The sequence below is a fragment of the Ochotona curzoniae genome, unplaced genomic scaffold (genome assembly GCF_017591425.1).
Source record: "Ochotona curzoniae isolate NIBS_2020 unplaced genomic scaffold, NIBS_Ocur_1.0 contig_2699, whole genome shotgun sequence".
In the NCBI taxonomy this organism is placed as follows: domain Eukaryota; kingdom Metazoa; phylum Chordata; class Mammalia; order Lagomorpha; family Ochotonidae; genus Ochotona; species Ochotona curzoniae.
The window spans coordinates 5,901,320-5,914,108 of NW_024465561.1; the positions used below are offsets into that span (position 1 = coordinate 5,901,320).

Here is a 12,789-nt window from a genome sequence, read left to right on the forward strand (position 1 = left end):
GGCTCAAAGCGCATGCTATTTCAGACAGCCTGGTGTGTCCAAAGGAGTCTGCCCACCCTTTAGCTCTGAGCCCTTCTTTCTCCTAACCTGTGACCATGCATGCCGCCACCTGAGCCTACTACTGCACCTTACTTACCCCTCTCTGGCTTCCACGCTGAGAGCTCAAGCTGTGGGTGGTCTGACACTTGCAACCTGCTTCCTTCATGAAGGACCACACCCTCGGAGATGGGACCCTAGCAGCCTGGCACCATGGTGAGAACCCCAACCGGCCAGACCTGCCTGGGGAGGGTCTATTCAACAATGTCCAGGTTAGTGCAGGAGCATTTGGTCTATTTTCTTTCACTCATGAGATGACTGTACCCCAACAAGCTTAGTTTCTATCACAATACCCTCCTCATCTGACTACTCTCAAACATTCCAACCTCTTCAGACATGTCATTTCCCAGCGTGCTGCCTGCTACAGGCCTCGGGATAAATGGTTAGAGCCAGTGGGTCAGACAGTCACAAAGCCTCCAGAATGTTCACCAGGAGAGGACCACCTTCAAAATCCAACCGCAGTGCCCAGCAGCACTGGGACGCAGTCTAGCTCAGCTCAGCTGAGATGCTTTTCTGTTTTCTCGCTAATGAAAGCAGTCCTCACATTTCTCAAATAAGCTCTCGGCTGGAATGTTCTGAACTGGTGGCAGCGGAAAATGTTCTTGCCGTGTGCAGGATACAAATGATGTATGTCCAGTAGAAAAAGCGTCTATAAAAATACTTCCCTAAAAATATCTCCCCTCAAAACAGTCCAGTGTTGTTTGCATGGCAGGAACACTGCTTTTAAAAAAACAAAGCCAGGAGGCCACACAGCTACAAGCTGCTGGGATTACAAACATCTGCTGACATCTCGTTCCTCCCAGTCTTCTCTGAAGCAAAACCTGCCACCTGCCTTGGCCAGAGGGCAAGTCCACTCCAGCATTCCCATTGATGAGCAGTTTTTAGGAACATCTCCACTGAGGCAAACACCTTCTGGGCAGCTTCTGAGTGGACCATTAACCTACCTGGAACAATCCACATTGATCTCTGGCATTTTCTGGAGGCTCGAAGTGAGACCTTTTGCCAAATCTCAGCCTAGCACCAAAGAACAGGAAACCTGACTTTACCACTGCCGAACCCAGGGAATCATTTTTAACATGTTCTCATTCCAACTCAGGTGTTTGCTAATTGCCTGACTTTATTATTTTTTTTTTTAAATTTCACTTGCTGATTCACTCCCTCAAATGCCTGCAACAGTGTGGAACAGACTAGGCTAGGCCAAAATCAGAAACCAAGCCTCTGCAGGTCTCCCACATGGGTGGCAGGACTCTAGCACTTGAGCCATCACTCTTGTTTCCCAGGAAGCTAGAGTTGGGACCACAGCCAGGATTTAAACCCAAGCACTCTGCTAGGAGATGCAGGCACTCCATCAACCTCCACCTTTGCCAAGAGGTCCTTAACTACTAGGCCAAATGCCCACCCCCAGTAAGCTATGTTAAAGTTATATGTACAGGGCAGGGCATTGTGATACAGGGGATAAAACCACTGCTTGCGATCCTGGCATCCTGTATGGATGCCAACTCAGTCCTGGCTGCTCCACTTTCAATCCAGCTCCCTACTGTGTCTGGGAAAGCTGAGAACTTGGCCCAACTGCTAGGGTCCCTGCACCCATGAAGGAGGCCCAGAAAAATCTCCTGGTTCTGGTCTGGCCCAGCCCTGGCTACTGTGGCCACTTTGGATTTGAAACAGCAGATGGAAAATTGAACCCTGCCTTTGAAATAAATAATACACCTTTTAAAAAAGTGTATATATCATAAAAGATTTCATCTCTAATAACAGAAGACTATTCAATGTGACTTTACATTATACCCAAAAAGTGACAATTCCTTATTAGCTATATTCACTCCATTGTTGTGAGGCATGATACATAAGGAATTCACACACTGTATCTCTCTTAACTTTAAGATTACCATTTAGTTGAAAGGCACATCTACAGAATAGACACAGAGATGTTCCTTCAACTGGGTCACTATGCCAAAGGATTCAACAGCTGGAGCTGAGCCGACCCAAAGCCGGGAGCCAGGAGCTTCCTCCAGGACTCCCACATGGCTGTAGAGGTGTAAGGACTCGAGCCACCGTTGTTTTCCCAGTATGTAAGCAGGGAGTTATATTGAAGTGGAGCAGCTGGGAAACAAACTGTCATCCATATAGGATGCTGGAGTTGAGAGTGAAAGATCAGCTACTTGAGTCACCACAGCAACATCATACCTTTCTTAAAAAACAAAACAAAAAACTATGGGACCAGCATGAGGATTCAATGGTTAAATCCTTGCCTTGCAAGCCCTGGGATCCCCTATGGGCACTGGTTTGTATCCCCACAGCTCCACTACCCATCCAGCTCCCTGCTTGTAGCCTGGGAAAGCAGTCAAGGACGGCCCAAAGCCTTGGGACCCTGCACCCACGTGGGAGACCCAGAAGAAGCTCCTGGCTCTTAGTTTCAGATTGGCTCAGTGAAGCAGCAGGTGAAAAATTCTCTCATTTCTCCTTTCCGTAAATCTGATCTGCCTTTCCAATTCAAAAAAAAAAAAGTTACTAGTTCCTGGCTTTAGTTTTGTTCAGCCATGGATATCAAAGAATTTGTGGAGGGAAATGACAGATTTATTTCTCTCCTCTGCCTTATTAGAAATAAAAAAAATAGGGCTCAGCAAGATAACCTAACTGCTAAAGTCCTCACCTTTCACATGCCAGGATCTCATGTGGACGCCGGTTCTAATCCCGGCAGCCCCGCTTTCCATCCAGCTCTCCTGCTTGTGGCCCGGGAAAGCAGTCGAGGATGGCCCACAGCCTTGGGACCCTGCACCTGTGTGGGAGACCTGGAAGAATCTCCTGGCTCCTGGCTTCGGACTGGCTCAGCTCCAGCCATTGCAGTCACTTGGGGAGTGAACCATCAAATACAAGATCTTCCTCTCTCTCCTCCTCTCTGTATATCTGCCTTTCCAATAAAAATAAATAAATCCTTAAAAAAAGAAAAACTAAAAAATATATGATTACTGAATCCTCCTATGTACAGGCTGTATGTTGTTGGTTCCCCTCTGGGAGACTTGGGTAAGCCTGTCAGACTACTCTCAATGAGGTCAGGAGAAAGTTTGTCCAAATGAAATCAGAGACAGGCACAGCAGCCCAGGTTAGCCTGTAGTCTGGGACTTTGGCACACCTCCTGGGGTGCTGTCTGGAGCCGTGGCTGTTCCACTTCTGCTCCATCTCCCTAGCAATGTGCCTTGAAAAGCAGTGAAAGATGGGTCACGTGCTTGGGCCCACATGGGAGGTGTGGATGGAGCTTCTAGTTCCTGCCTGGCCAAGCCCTGGCTCTTACATCCACCTGCAACGTGAACCAGCTGACCAAAGATCTGTTTCTTCCTGTCTTGCTGCCTTTCAAATACAACTTTAAAAACAAAACAAAACAAAAACCAACTGCATACCAGGCCAGCACTGTGGTAAGCAGGCCTGCTCCAACCTCCCCACTAATGAGAAAAAAATCACACGGGAAAACCAAGAATGCAGCTGGACCTGCAGCGCTCCACCCCCAGGGACGCAGAGGCAGCGCTCCACCTGCACTTGGTCTACTGTCTTGTTTGGGCAAGACTCCTGCACCTGGTAGTTATAGAGGTCTTGCTGACACACCTGGATATTATCAAAAACAGGAGGAAAACGAACTAGGAACGGAGTAAAAGCTGACGCAAAGATGAAAACCGTAAGACAGACAAAATAAACACTTCTACAGCTCTAACTGGCACTTGCTACCCCGCCAGGCACACAGAAATCAACTGACCAGAAACACAGGGTGAAGTGCAAAGAGGTATTTCAAGATTACTTAATTTTTGGTCTGGCCATGGTGCTATAGGCAGGCGGGGAGACAATCAGCAAATGAAACATCCTTCCTATGAAATGTAAACAAACAACAAAAGGGAAAAGGAGAGGGAGAGTACATCAGACAGGCTCAGAGAGCTACAAATGAGGTTCCAGCTGATCCCAGTTGCTTTCTGCTTCATCCTGGAGGCCTGAAGGGCTGTTTCACTGGCTTTAACATTTTTTTTTTTTTTTTTGGAAAGGCAGATATACAGAGAGAAGGAGGGACACAGATAAAGACCTTCCACCTGCTGGTTCGCTCCCCACAAGTGGCCACAACAGATGGAGCTAAGCTGATCTGAAACCAGGAGCCTGAAGTTTCTTCCGGGTCTCCCACGCTGTGAGGGGTCTCAAGGCTTTGGGCCATCCTCTGATGCTTCCCCAGGCCAAGATCAAGGAGCTAAATAGGAAGTGGAGTAGCTGGCACCCACCTGGAATCCTAGTGTTTGAAGGGAAAGGATTAGTCTATTCAGCCATTGTGCCAGGCCCAAAAATAATTTAAAAATAAATTGGGGGCCTAGCGAACAAAAGATCTTTCTTTCTGTCTCTCCTTCTTTGTATACCTGCCTTTCCAATGTGGAGGCATGGGGGATTTCAAAAATAAGTTAGTTGCATACAATGAATTATTAAGTTGACATTTAGTTGCCAGATACACCAAGAGCACTAGTCAATAAAGTAGGCAACAGTTTGATGGGCTTCTGTTCAAAAGCTCAGAGCACCCGTGGGTGAGGTCAGTGCCCTGCAGGTCAAGGCGCCCTGAGGGTTCCTCCACCTAGCACTGCTCTGACCACATTTATAGGTTAGTTAGGCATCTCAAATGCAAGGATGCAAGACACTGGGGCTCAGGGTGAGTGCTGCAGCACAGCACGTCAAACCATTACTTGGGACACCTGCACCCCATGAATGCCCAGCTCCTTGCTAAAGCCTGCGGGACAGCAGAAGATGACCCAAGTACTGCATCACTCGTGGATGAGTGCCAGGATGGAGCTCCAGGCTGCTGACTTGGCTTGGCTGATCAGCACTGGCTGTTTCTGACATTTGAAGTAATGCTATAAAAAGGGAGGAAAGGAAGGTTACTGGGCCCAAAGGAAACTTAAATATCCTTAAAAAAAAAAACAAAAAAAGTCAACTGCTGACAATTCACATTTTTTTTTTTTAAAAACCAGCATTGCCACTGAGGCTTTATTTTACAAAGTATTTATCCATGGCAAACAATGGAGAGCGTTGAAACTTCCACACCAAGTAGGAATTACAATTCAGTGCACCTGCAGTCCATGTAAACCCGGTAAGGCAGCAGAAAGGGACATGTGCAGCAAGTGTAACAAGTAGGCAGATGCCATTTATTTGGTCCATAAGTACAGCATAGTCGTTATTGGAGTTTTACAAAACATCAAATATAAATAACCTGAAACTGTAACAATACACAAAAACTGGCTTCTTGCAGATATATCAAGCAGTACAAACTGAAAACTTGAGTAAATTAACATACTTTTACATTAATATACATAGTGCCAGTTAACATTTAAAAACAAATTTCAATGCATAGCACTTGATACTTCTTTGAATTTGTTTCAGTAAGTTAAGAGTATGAAAATGGTTAGATCTAGGCTAAAAATAATTATTCTTCTAGCCAAAAATAAAGGCATAATATTTATAACCAGGTATCAACTTTACTAAACCACAACATTTTAAAACTATTAAATGATACCTAAAGGTATTTACATGAAAGAAGGCAACATGCATTGTGTCGTTTCACCTCATGATTGGTGATGCACACACTTTGTTCAAAGCGTCTGAAAACTATTCCTACCTTCAGTACTGCTTACTGCAACGGCTCTAACAGTTCTAGCAAAATGCTTTCAAAGGAGCAGAATCAATTCCAAGTCACTGGTGTCAATCCGTCCCCTCTGGAACAAAGGGTGTAACCGGTAACCTGCTTCTCCGAGGGTCCTGTCGGAGGTGGCGCTTCAGTCTAAGGCTATCACGTCCTCAAGCTCTTCCGCCTGCTCGGTGCGGGGCCGCTTTGCACTGACACTCTCTATCTCATCTGATTTTCTTTTGCGACTTTGCTCTTCACCAACATCAGCATTATTTGAAGGACTTTCTTCATCTGAATCAACTATAAGCACATCATCTTGCTCTTGTGCTTATATCAAAGAAAAAGAAAACAATGGTTGAAGTGTAGGAGTTACTAATGGCTCACCAGTACTTACAAAATGGTAATAAAATTAAGAATGCCCAGCCTTGGGCAGGAAATCTTCATTCTACATATTTTACATACTACATATTTTTGTATAATTGTCAACATTTTTAAAGAGAATTAACTTTTCTAATCAAAAGTAAAACATTTTAAACAAGCACTACAGAACTCAAAGAAATCATTACACAGCCAAATTTCTGTCTCCACCTTCTCCAACAGAAGGGCAGCAGAAGCACGCGTCCTAATAATGGTAGTGGCAATAGTAACAACAGATGCAGCACTTACAAGGTGCCGGGAACTGTTCTGAGCACTTTGCATATAACAACTCATTTAATCATCACAACAATCCTACAAAGAAGACAACATTATGCATTTCCAGAAAAGGAAGCTGAAGTTCAAAGACTGATGTCTCAAGGTCGCACAGTGGCAGTGAACAAGGCCAGGATTCAAGCCTGGCACAGTGTTCCACATTTGATGCTTTGAAGCATAGAACATAATTTTAAATTCCCCTTCCACGAAGTCAAGGGCAGAGCTTGCACCCTACATGGTTAGAGTGCAGTCTCTTCCTCAAAGGACAGTGGGCTTTCTGTTCTCAGTGAGAGAAGGAAACACCGATCAGTGACCCAACAACAGGCTGTGCTACATGTGATCTAAGTCCACTTCCAAAAATCTCAGGTTCCAGACTAGGGCAATCAGAGGATTCTGGTTAGTCTGTGCTCCACCCCAGTGCTTGGGTTTACTATGGACCCTTTCCTATGAATGCAGCCCTGGAGAGGCAGTGGGGATGGATCCTGCCACCCGTACGGGACACCCGAAATTCCCAGCTCCTGGTTTGATCTAGTCTAGCACCATTCACTGCGGGAATCTGGGGAAGGAACCAGAAGATGGAAATTCCATATCTGTCCCGCTCAAAAAAAAATTAAGGATACAAGGTCAAAGAAACAACATTTAAAAACTGGTAACCTTTAGTTTCCAGACCAAAGAATGATGGGAAAAGAAGGAAAGTAAACATTCCTATCACAGCACGAAACAACAGTTCTTTGGAAAAGCGCCAAGTGTCAGCACTGGCACTCAGGGGAACCGACCGCTCCAATGCACAGTACCCAAGGTCCCACTGGCTATGGGAAGCGCAGCCAGACACACTGAGAGGGTGCGGCTACAGGACATACAGAATCCAAAATGACTTCTTCCTCAATGACTCAATTGACTTCAGGAACTGACATCTTGAGCTTTAGAGATCAACCAAAAACAACAGTGCTTCTATTTTCTGTAAAAATCTCCCCCAGTCTTACTACGGTTTATAAATTCATTGCTCAGTGCAACAATCAACACCAACCACCACACATGTCTAGCACATCCATGGATTTCTACCTCATGCTCAGCATTCACAGAAGTAACTGTGTGCTTGCATCACTCAAGGTGGGGCCGTGACTCACCTGTGGAGGTAGAGGGCTGTGCTCCATCGTCACTGCCATTGGTTATGCTTTTGGTAGCGTCCTCGGCCTGCTTGGGCCCTACTTTTTCTGGGGCATCACCGACAACTTCAAATTCAACATCCTTTCCTAGGTCTTCACTGTAAGAGAATCACACACTATAAGTCAGGACTACTGTTCCATCTATTTAAAAAGAAAAGGCGTACCACAGAAGTACTGTTCCCAAGTTCAAGCAGGTATACACCAAATACTTCGATTCAGATTCTCAAAGAGATTTTTAAAAATAACAACTGCACATAAGAACTTTTTTTGTAATAATTCAATACTATTATAAAAGATCAACAACACTGCACCTTCAATCAAGGAGAGGCTTTTCCAAAAATGGCTAAGTAACTTTTCCCACTAACACACAAAACTGAGTCCACAACTGTAGGTCAATGTAGCTTAGGAACTTACACCTTCAACTCCTAAATTAAAGAATTCTACTACTCATAATTTGATCCTGACTCAAGGAATCTGGTGTTTCAGGGCTGTGTATGCTAAGGGTTTCTGGGTCCCCCCATATTTACAAACAGTATATTGATACATTTTGTACACTGGTTCCCAAAAACATGGATGAAAATTTAATGCATGAAAGTCAAACAAGACTTACATGTTTTAAGGGGGGTTCTGTTCCCAGAGAGCTAAAAAATATGATAAAAAAAAAAAAAGCCCTAATTATGCCTCCTCTTTGAGATACCATGTGATATTATTTTCACTTTATTTTATATGTCTGTTTATTATCTTTTTTTCAGAACGGAGCCAAGCACACCACGTATAAACCCACTGGAGGTCAGGGATTACACTCCAACCACATTCATTATTGGCTTTATTATTTAACTCTAACACGTCATGTCAGTCTTACCCATCATTTTATGCTTTTTATAAAACAAGCACAAACTGTCGTCCTCTCCAAACAACCACACAGATGCTGCACACAAAGCACTGCACAGACCGCTGTGTGTCAATGTAGGGCAGTCAATGGAGAAGCAGAAAACACAGCTTGTTCAACAAATGAACGTAATAGTGTCATTTTTTTGGATCTTACATAAAGGTTCTGTAAGCATTTGCGTTCTTTTATTTTTTAAGTGTTCAAGAAATAAATCAATTTAAAGAACCCATTACGTAAGAATCGGCATAGGATATTCTTTTGTCAAACAATTAGAAATAAAATTGTTTTATGGAAAAAAACAACTCTCTAGTGTACTAGGAAATTTAAAAACTTGGAAAGCAACTACAGCTCAATTACTGAAATAAAATTATCTCCAACAAAAAGTATACAGGGGCTGGTATCGTGGTGTTGTGGGTTAAAGCAAGCATGCCTCATGGCCACTGCACCTGATCCAGCTTCCTGCTAATGTGCCTGGGAAAGCAGTGGAAGAGGGCCCAAGTGCTTGGGCTCCTGCACCATGTGAGAAATCCTGACGAAGCTCCAGGCTCCACCTGGTCCAGCCCCATCGACCTGTGGCCATTTGGGGACAGAATCTGTGGATGGGATATAGATCTATCCTTCTCTCCCTCTCTAACTCTGCCTTTCAAATAAGTAACAATTAGTCTTAAACACACACACACTATTCAATCTGGATCTTTCTCATCAGCCACCACGTAAGTTATGTTCAAATGATTTCTCACACTACACATACGAATCGTCCCCACCTGTGAAGGATGTTGATCAACAGAGTGTAGTCCTGGAGGAAGTCATCTGCTTGAAGCCGGCTGCCATTTCTAATTCCAAATTCTGACAATTTCTTGTGATTATTAGCTAGGAAATGTAAAAGGAGATACTTTAGTTAAATCTTCAGGGTGGTTTTCTAAAATATTAGGGGGCAGGCATTTGGCATATGGATTAGGAAGCCACCTGGGGTGTCAGCATCCCATAGCACAGTATCCCAGTAAATGTGCACTCTGAAAGACGGCAGGTGACAGCTAAGTATTTGAACCCCTACCACCCATGGAAAAGGCTTGGGAGTTCCAGGCCTCAGGCTCCCTGCCCCAGAACAGCTAACACGTGGGAAGTAAAAATGCGAGACTTCTGTTTCTAACAAAATAAAAAACCAGTAAACAAAGAAGCCAACTTTTCCCTCAGAATGGGTAGAATTCTGTAGCCCCAAAGTCAGGCTGAAATCTAATCCTTAGCAATTTAGTATATCCGCATATTAACAGGGCTTGCAAAGGGGTGATTACATGAGAATAGGGGTGTGGCAGAGGGCTCCTAACCAACCTGAAAATTATCCATCCCTAGAGATGCCAGATGTCCCAAGGAGAGGCTTTGTGAGAAAGCAAGCCTGCTGTATTTTATGTGAGAAAACAGGTTTCTGTGGTTGAAGCCATTCAGGCTCTGCTATCAGTCACTGTAACCCTAGCAAACTTACACTCTAAATATTAGGAACATAACCTTGGGCACTCGCTACCAAACACTGCTTCAAGAGGGAGTGAAACTCAAAAGTTCTAAGAACCTTTCTGATTCAAAGCAGGTTAATTCTGGGGTCCTGGAAGAGACAGAAGCAATTTAGAGTAGCCTGAAATACATTATACTTGCAAAGAATTTACTTGTGATTTTTAGAAAAGTTTACAACTGAGAAATAAGAGAATTTTAGAAATCTGAACAGGTTTTTCAATGAAGAATCAGTAAGCTCTGGAAAAATAATCTCTCTACACAAGTTCTCTTCCAAATGTCATTTTTGATTCAACTTAACGAGGAAGAATAACATAGTGACTCCTCCACTCTTCTGACTTAATTATCCCTTCCTCTACTATTTGTTCAGACTCTTCTCTAGCTATCACATTCAAGTCTCATACAGTCTGTTTACTCAGCTCACTCCCAATTCACACATGCACCTCACAACTGGGTCAATATCTCCCCATGGTGCCTGCTGATCTGTACCCCAGTGCTTAGCACACACCAAGGAAAGACCACACCAGGAGGATTTAAAATGTTCGCAGGAAATTTGATTATTTTAAAATGCAACGTCTTGCTGTCCTTTTATTTCAAATTCTGGTTTCATGTTTTAAGAATGCAATTTTCTGCAAAATTTCAATTCTTGATAAAATTGCTTAATTTCTTTCGTTTTTATCATTTGCTTCATTGCTTCGAAAGGCTTTCCCTGGGCCTGGTGTAATGGCTAAATTCTCACTTTGCAACCACCGGCATACCATATAAGCATTGGTTCAAGTCCTGGATGCCCTACTTATCACCCAGGTCCCTGCCTGTGGCCTGGGAAGGCAGCAGAGCATGGCCCAGCCCAAAGCCTTGGGACCTTGCTCACATGTGTGACACCCAGAAGAAACACCTAGCACCTGATTGGCTTAGTTACAAGTGTTTGTGGCCATTTGGGGAGTGAAGCAGCAGGTGGAAGATCTTTCTCTGTTTCTTCTCCCTCAAAATCTGATCTGCCTTTCCAATCAAAATAAGTCTTTAAAAAAACAAACAAGAGAAAAGAATCAAAGAACTTATGCTTTTTGTATTAAAGTTATTAACAAAAGGGATGGTCTGCTTGAACTTTCTAATGAAAGCTCAAAAAGGCAACCGTGGGCAATGTTTTTCAACAGGGCTTCCTGCTCCAGAGTAGCAGCAGTCCGCCAAGGGCTCTGCACTCTGATTTAACTCAGAGCAATCTGCATCACTCACTCAGCTCCTAACATCTCGGATCCCTGCAACAACAAGGAGGTCTGAGGGAAGTAAAGACCACCGCACTCACCATGACCTGTCAGCATCTATCGATGTACTGGCCCCCCGAGCTACCGCTGACACAGCCCCCCAATCTGAAACTGTGGTGACCCCATCAACACAATGTCACCTAAGAAACACTGCTAGAACCAAACTCTGCCCCACCACCATGATGCCGGCACACACAGCAAGTGGCAAGTGCACCGTACACTCACTCCAAAGGAGCAGAGCGAGAAATGCAGGGTGCAATACCTTCTGTTTCTCCCTCTTCTGAAGATATTAGAATCGTTCCTTTCCCATCTTCAATTTGGACGTCTGGTGCTACCATTGCGAACTTTTCTTTCACTATCTGTAAGAGAAAAAGCCTCACAATATTAATGTAGGCAATTAAGAACCATTAAATAAGAGAAAAAATCCTAGACTTAACAACAGCTCTCTCCACTGGAAGAGCCACATTGCTCTTTAAGAATCTGCTGGCAAGTGGGAAAACAGGATTGTCAAATCCCATACCAACAGACCCCAGATGCACATCAGGTCAGACTCCTCTAAACGGGACCAGACATCCCTCCTTCTCTGGCTCTTGATATGTTATCTTTCCCTGAAGATTACGAAGTCATCTGCACAGCCCTATAAAGACAGGTGTCTGCTACCCAGTTAGAAGGATAACATTCTGTTAAGCTCTAAAATCAGCAACCAACAGCAACCATTTCTTAGGAAACCAAGTGGAGAACAAGACTCTGCCATGCAGTATAACAAGATGTACTGGCCCTCAACCAAAAACCCAAGCAGCGAAGCGCTCTGCCTCTACCTCTGAGAGCAAGGCCACTGACACCTGAGGATGCGTATTCCCTGTCAGGAGCTATGCAAACACGCAGCATTGCGTTGAAGGCATCAGAGGAATAACCTAAAAAGATCCCTAAGGTGGCAAATGACACTTCCAAATCATTACACACAAAACAAACCTACTTTACTAATAAAGAAAGCAATCTAGGTGCCTGTGCTGTGGCACAGTGAGTAAAGCTGCTGACCGCGATGCCTGTGCTGGTTTGAGTGCTGGTCAGTTCACTTATGATCCTGCTCCCTCCCTGCCAGCAGCCTGGAGAAGGCAGTGAAAGACGTGCCCCTCCCATCTATAAGGGAAACCCTGGCTCCTGGCTTCACTTGGCCCAGCCCCTGCAGTTGAAGCAATCTGGCAAATGAACCCATAGGTGCAAGATTTTCTCTCTGTAACTAACTTTCAAATAAACAGAAGAAACAAAACTAATCTAGCTGACTTAGGAGGAACTTAAGACCTTGCTCTAACTTTGCACATGAATCAGGTATGTAAATCCTGAACCTCCTTAGGGACTGACTGAACACAGCCGATCAGTTCACATCATAAAGTGTGCACCATTCATTTGTCATCAAGACTCAGAAATGGCAAGAACTCCTTTATTTGGTGGGAACGGATATTACCGAACTTTCAGAGCACCAGACACCTTGCATCCTGCAAATCAGCAGTAGTCTTTGAAACAAAGCTAGTAATTTCT

The 12,789-nt window shown here is 44.2% G+C and overlaps 1 protein-coding gene across 1 annotated transcript in view; it reads right to left on the reverse strand.

Annotated features, from left to right (window-relative positions):
• Positions 1-5,240: 5,240 nt before the first annotated feature.
• The window catches only part of UBA2 (ubiquitin like modifier activating enzyme 2), a 28,274-nt gene continuing 20,725 nt past the window's right edge, over positions 5,241-12,789 (reverse strand). The window contains exons 14-17 of the mRNA XM_040976448.1: positions 11,513-11,609; positions 9,250-9,355; positions 7,558-7,694; positions 5,241-6,067 (exon numbers count right to left, since the gene is read on the reverse strand). Of these exons, the coding sequence (XP_040832382.1) occupies positions 5,889-6,067; positions 7,558-7,694; positions 9,250-9,355; positions 11,513-11,609 (519 nt within the window). The 3' untranslated portion in view covers positions 5,241-5,888. The remainder of the gene's footprint in view (positions 6,068-7,557; positions 7,695-9,249; positions 9,356-11,512; positions 11,610-12,789) is intronic.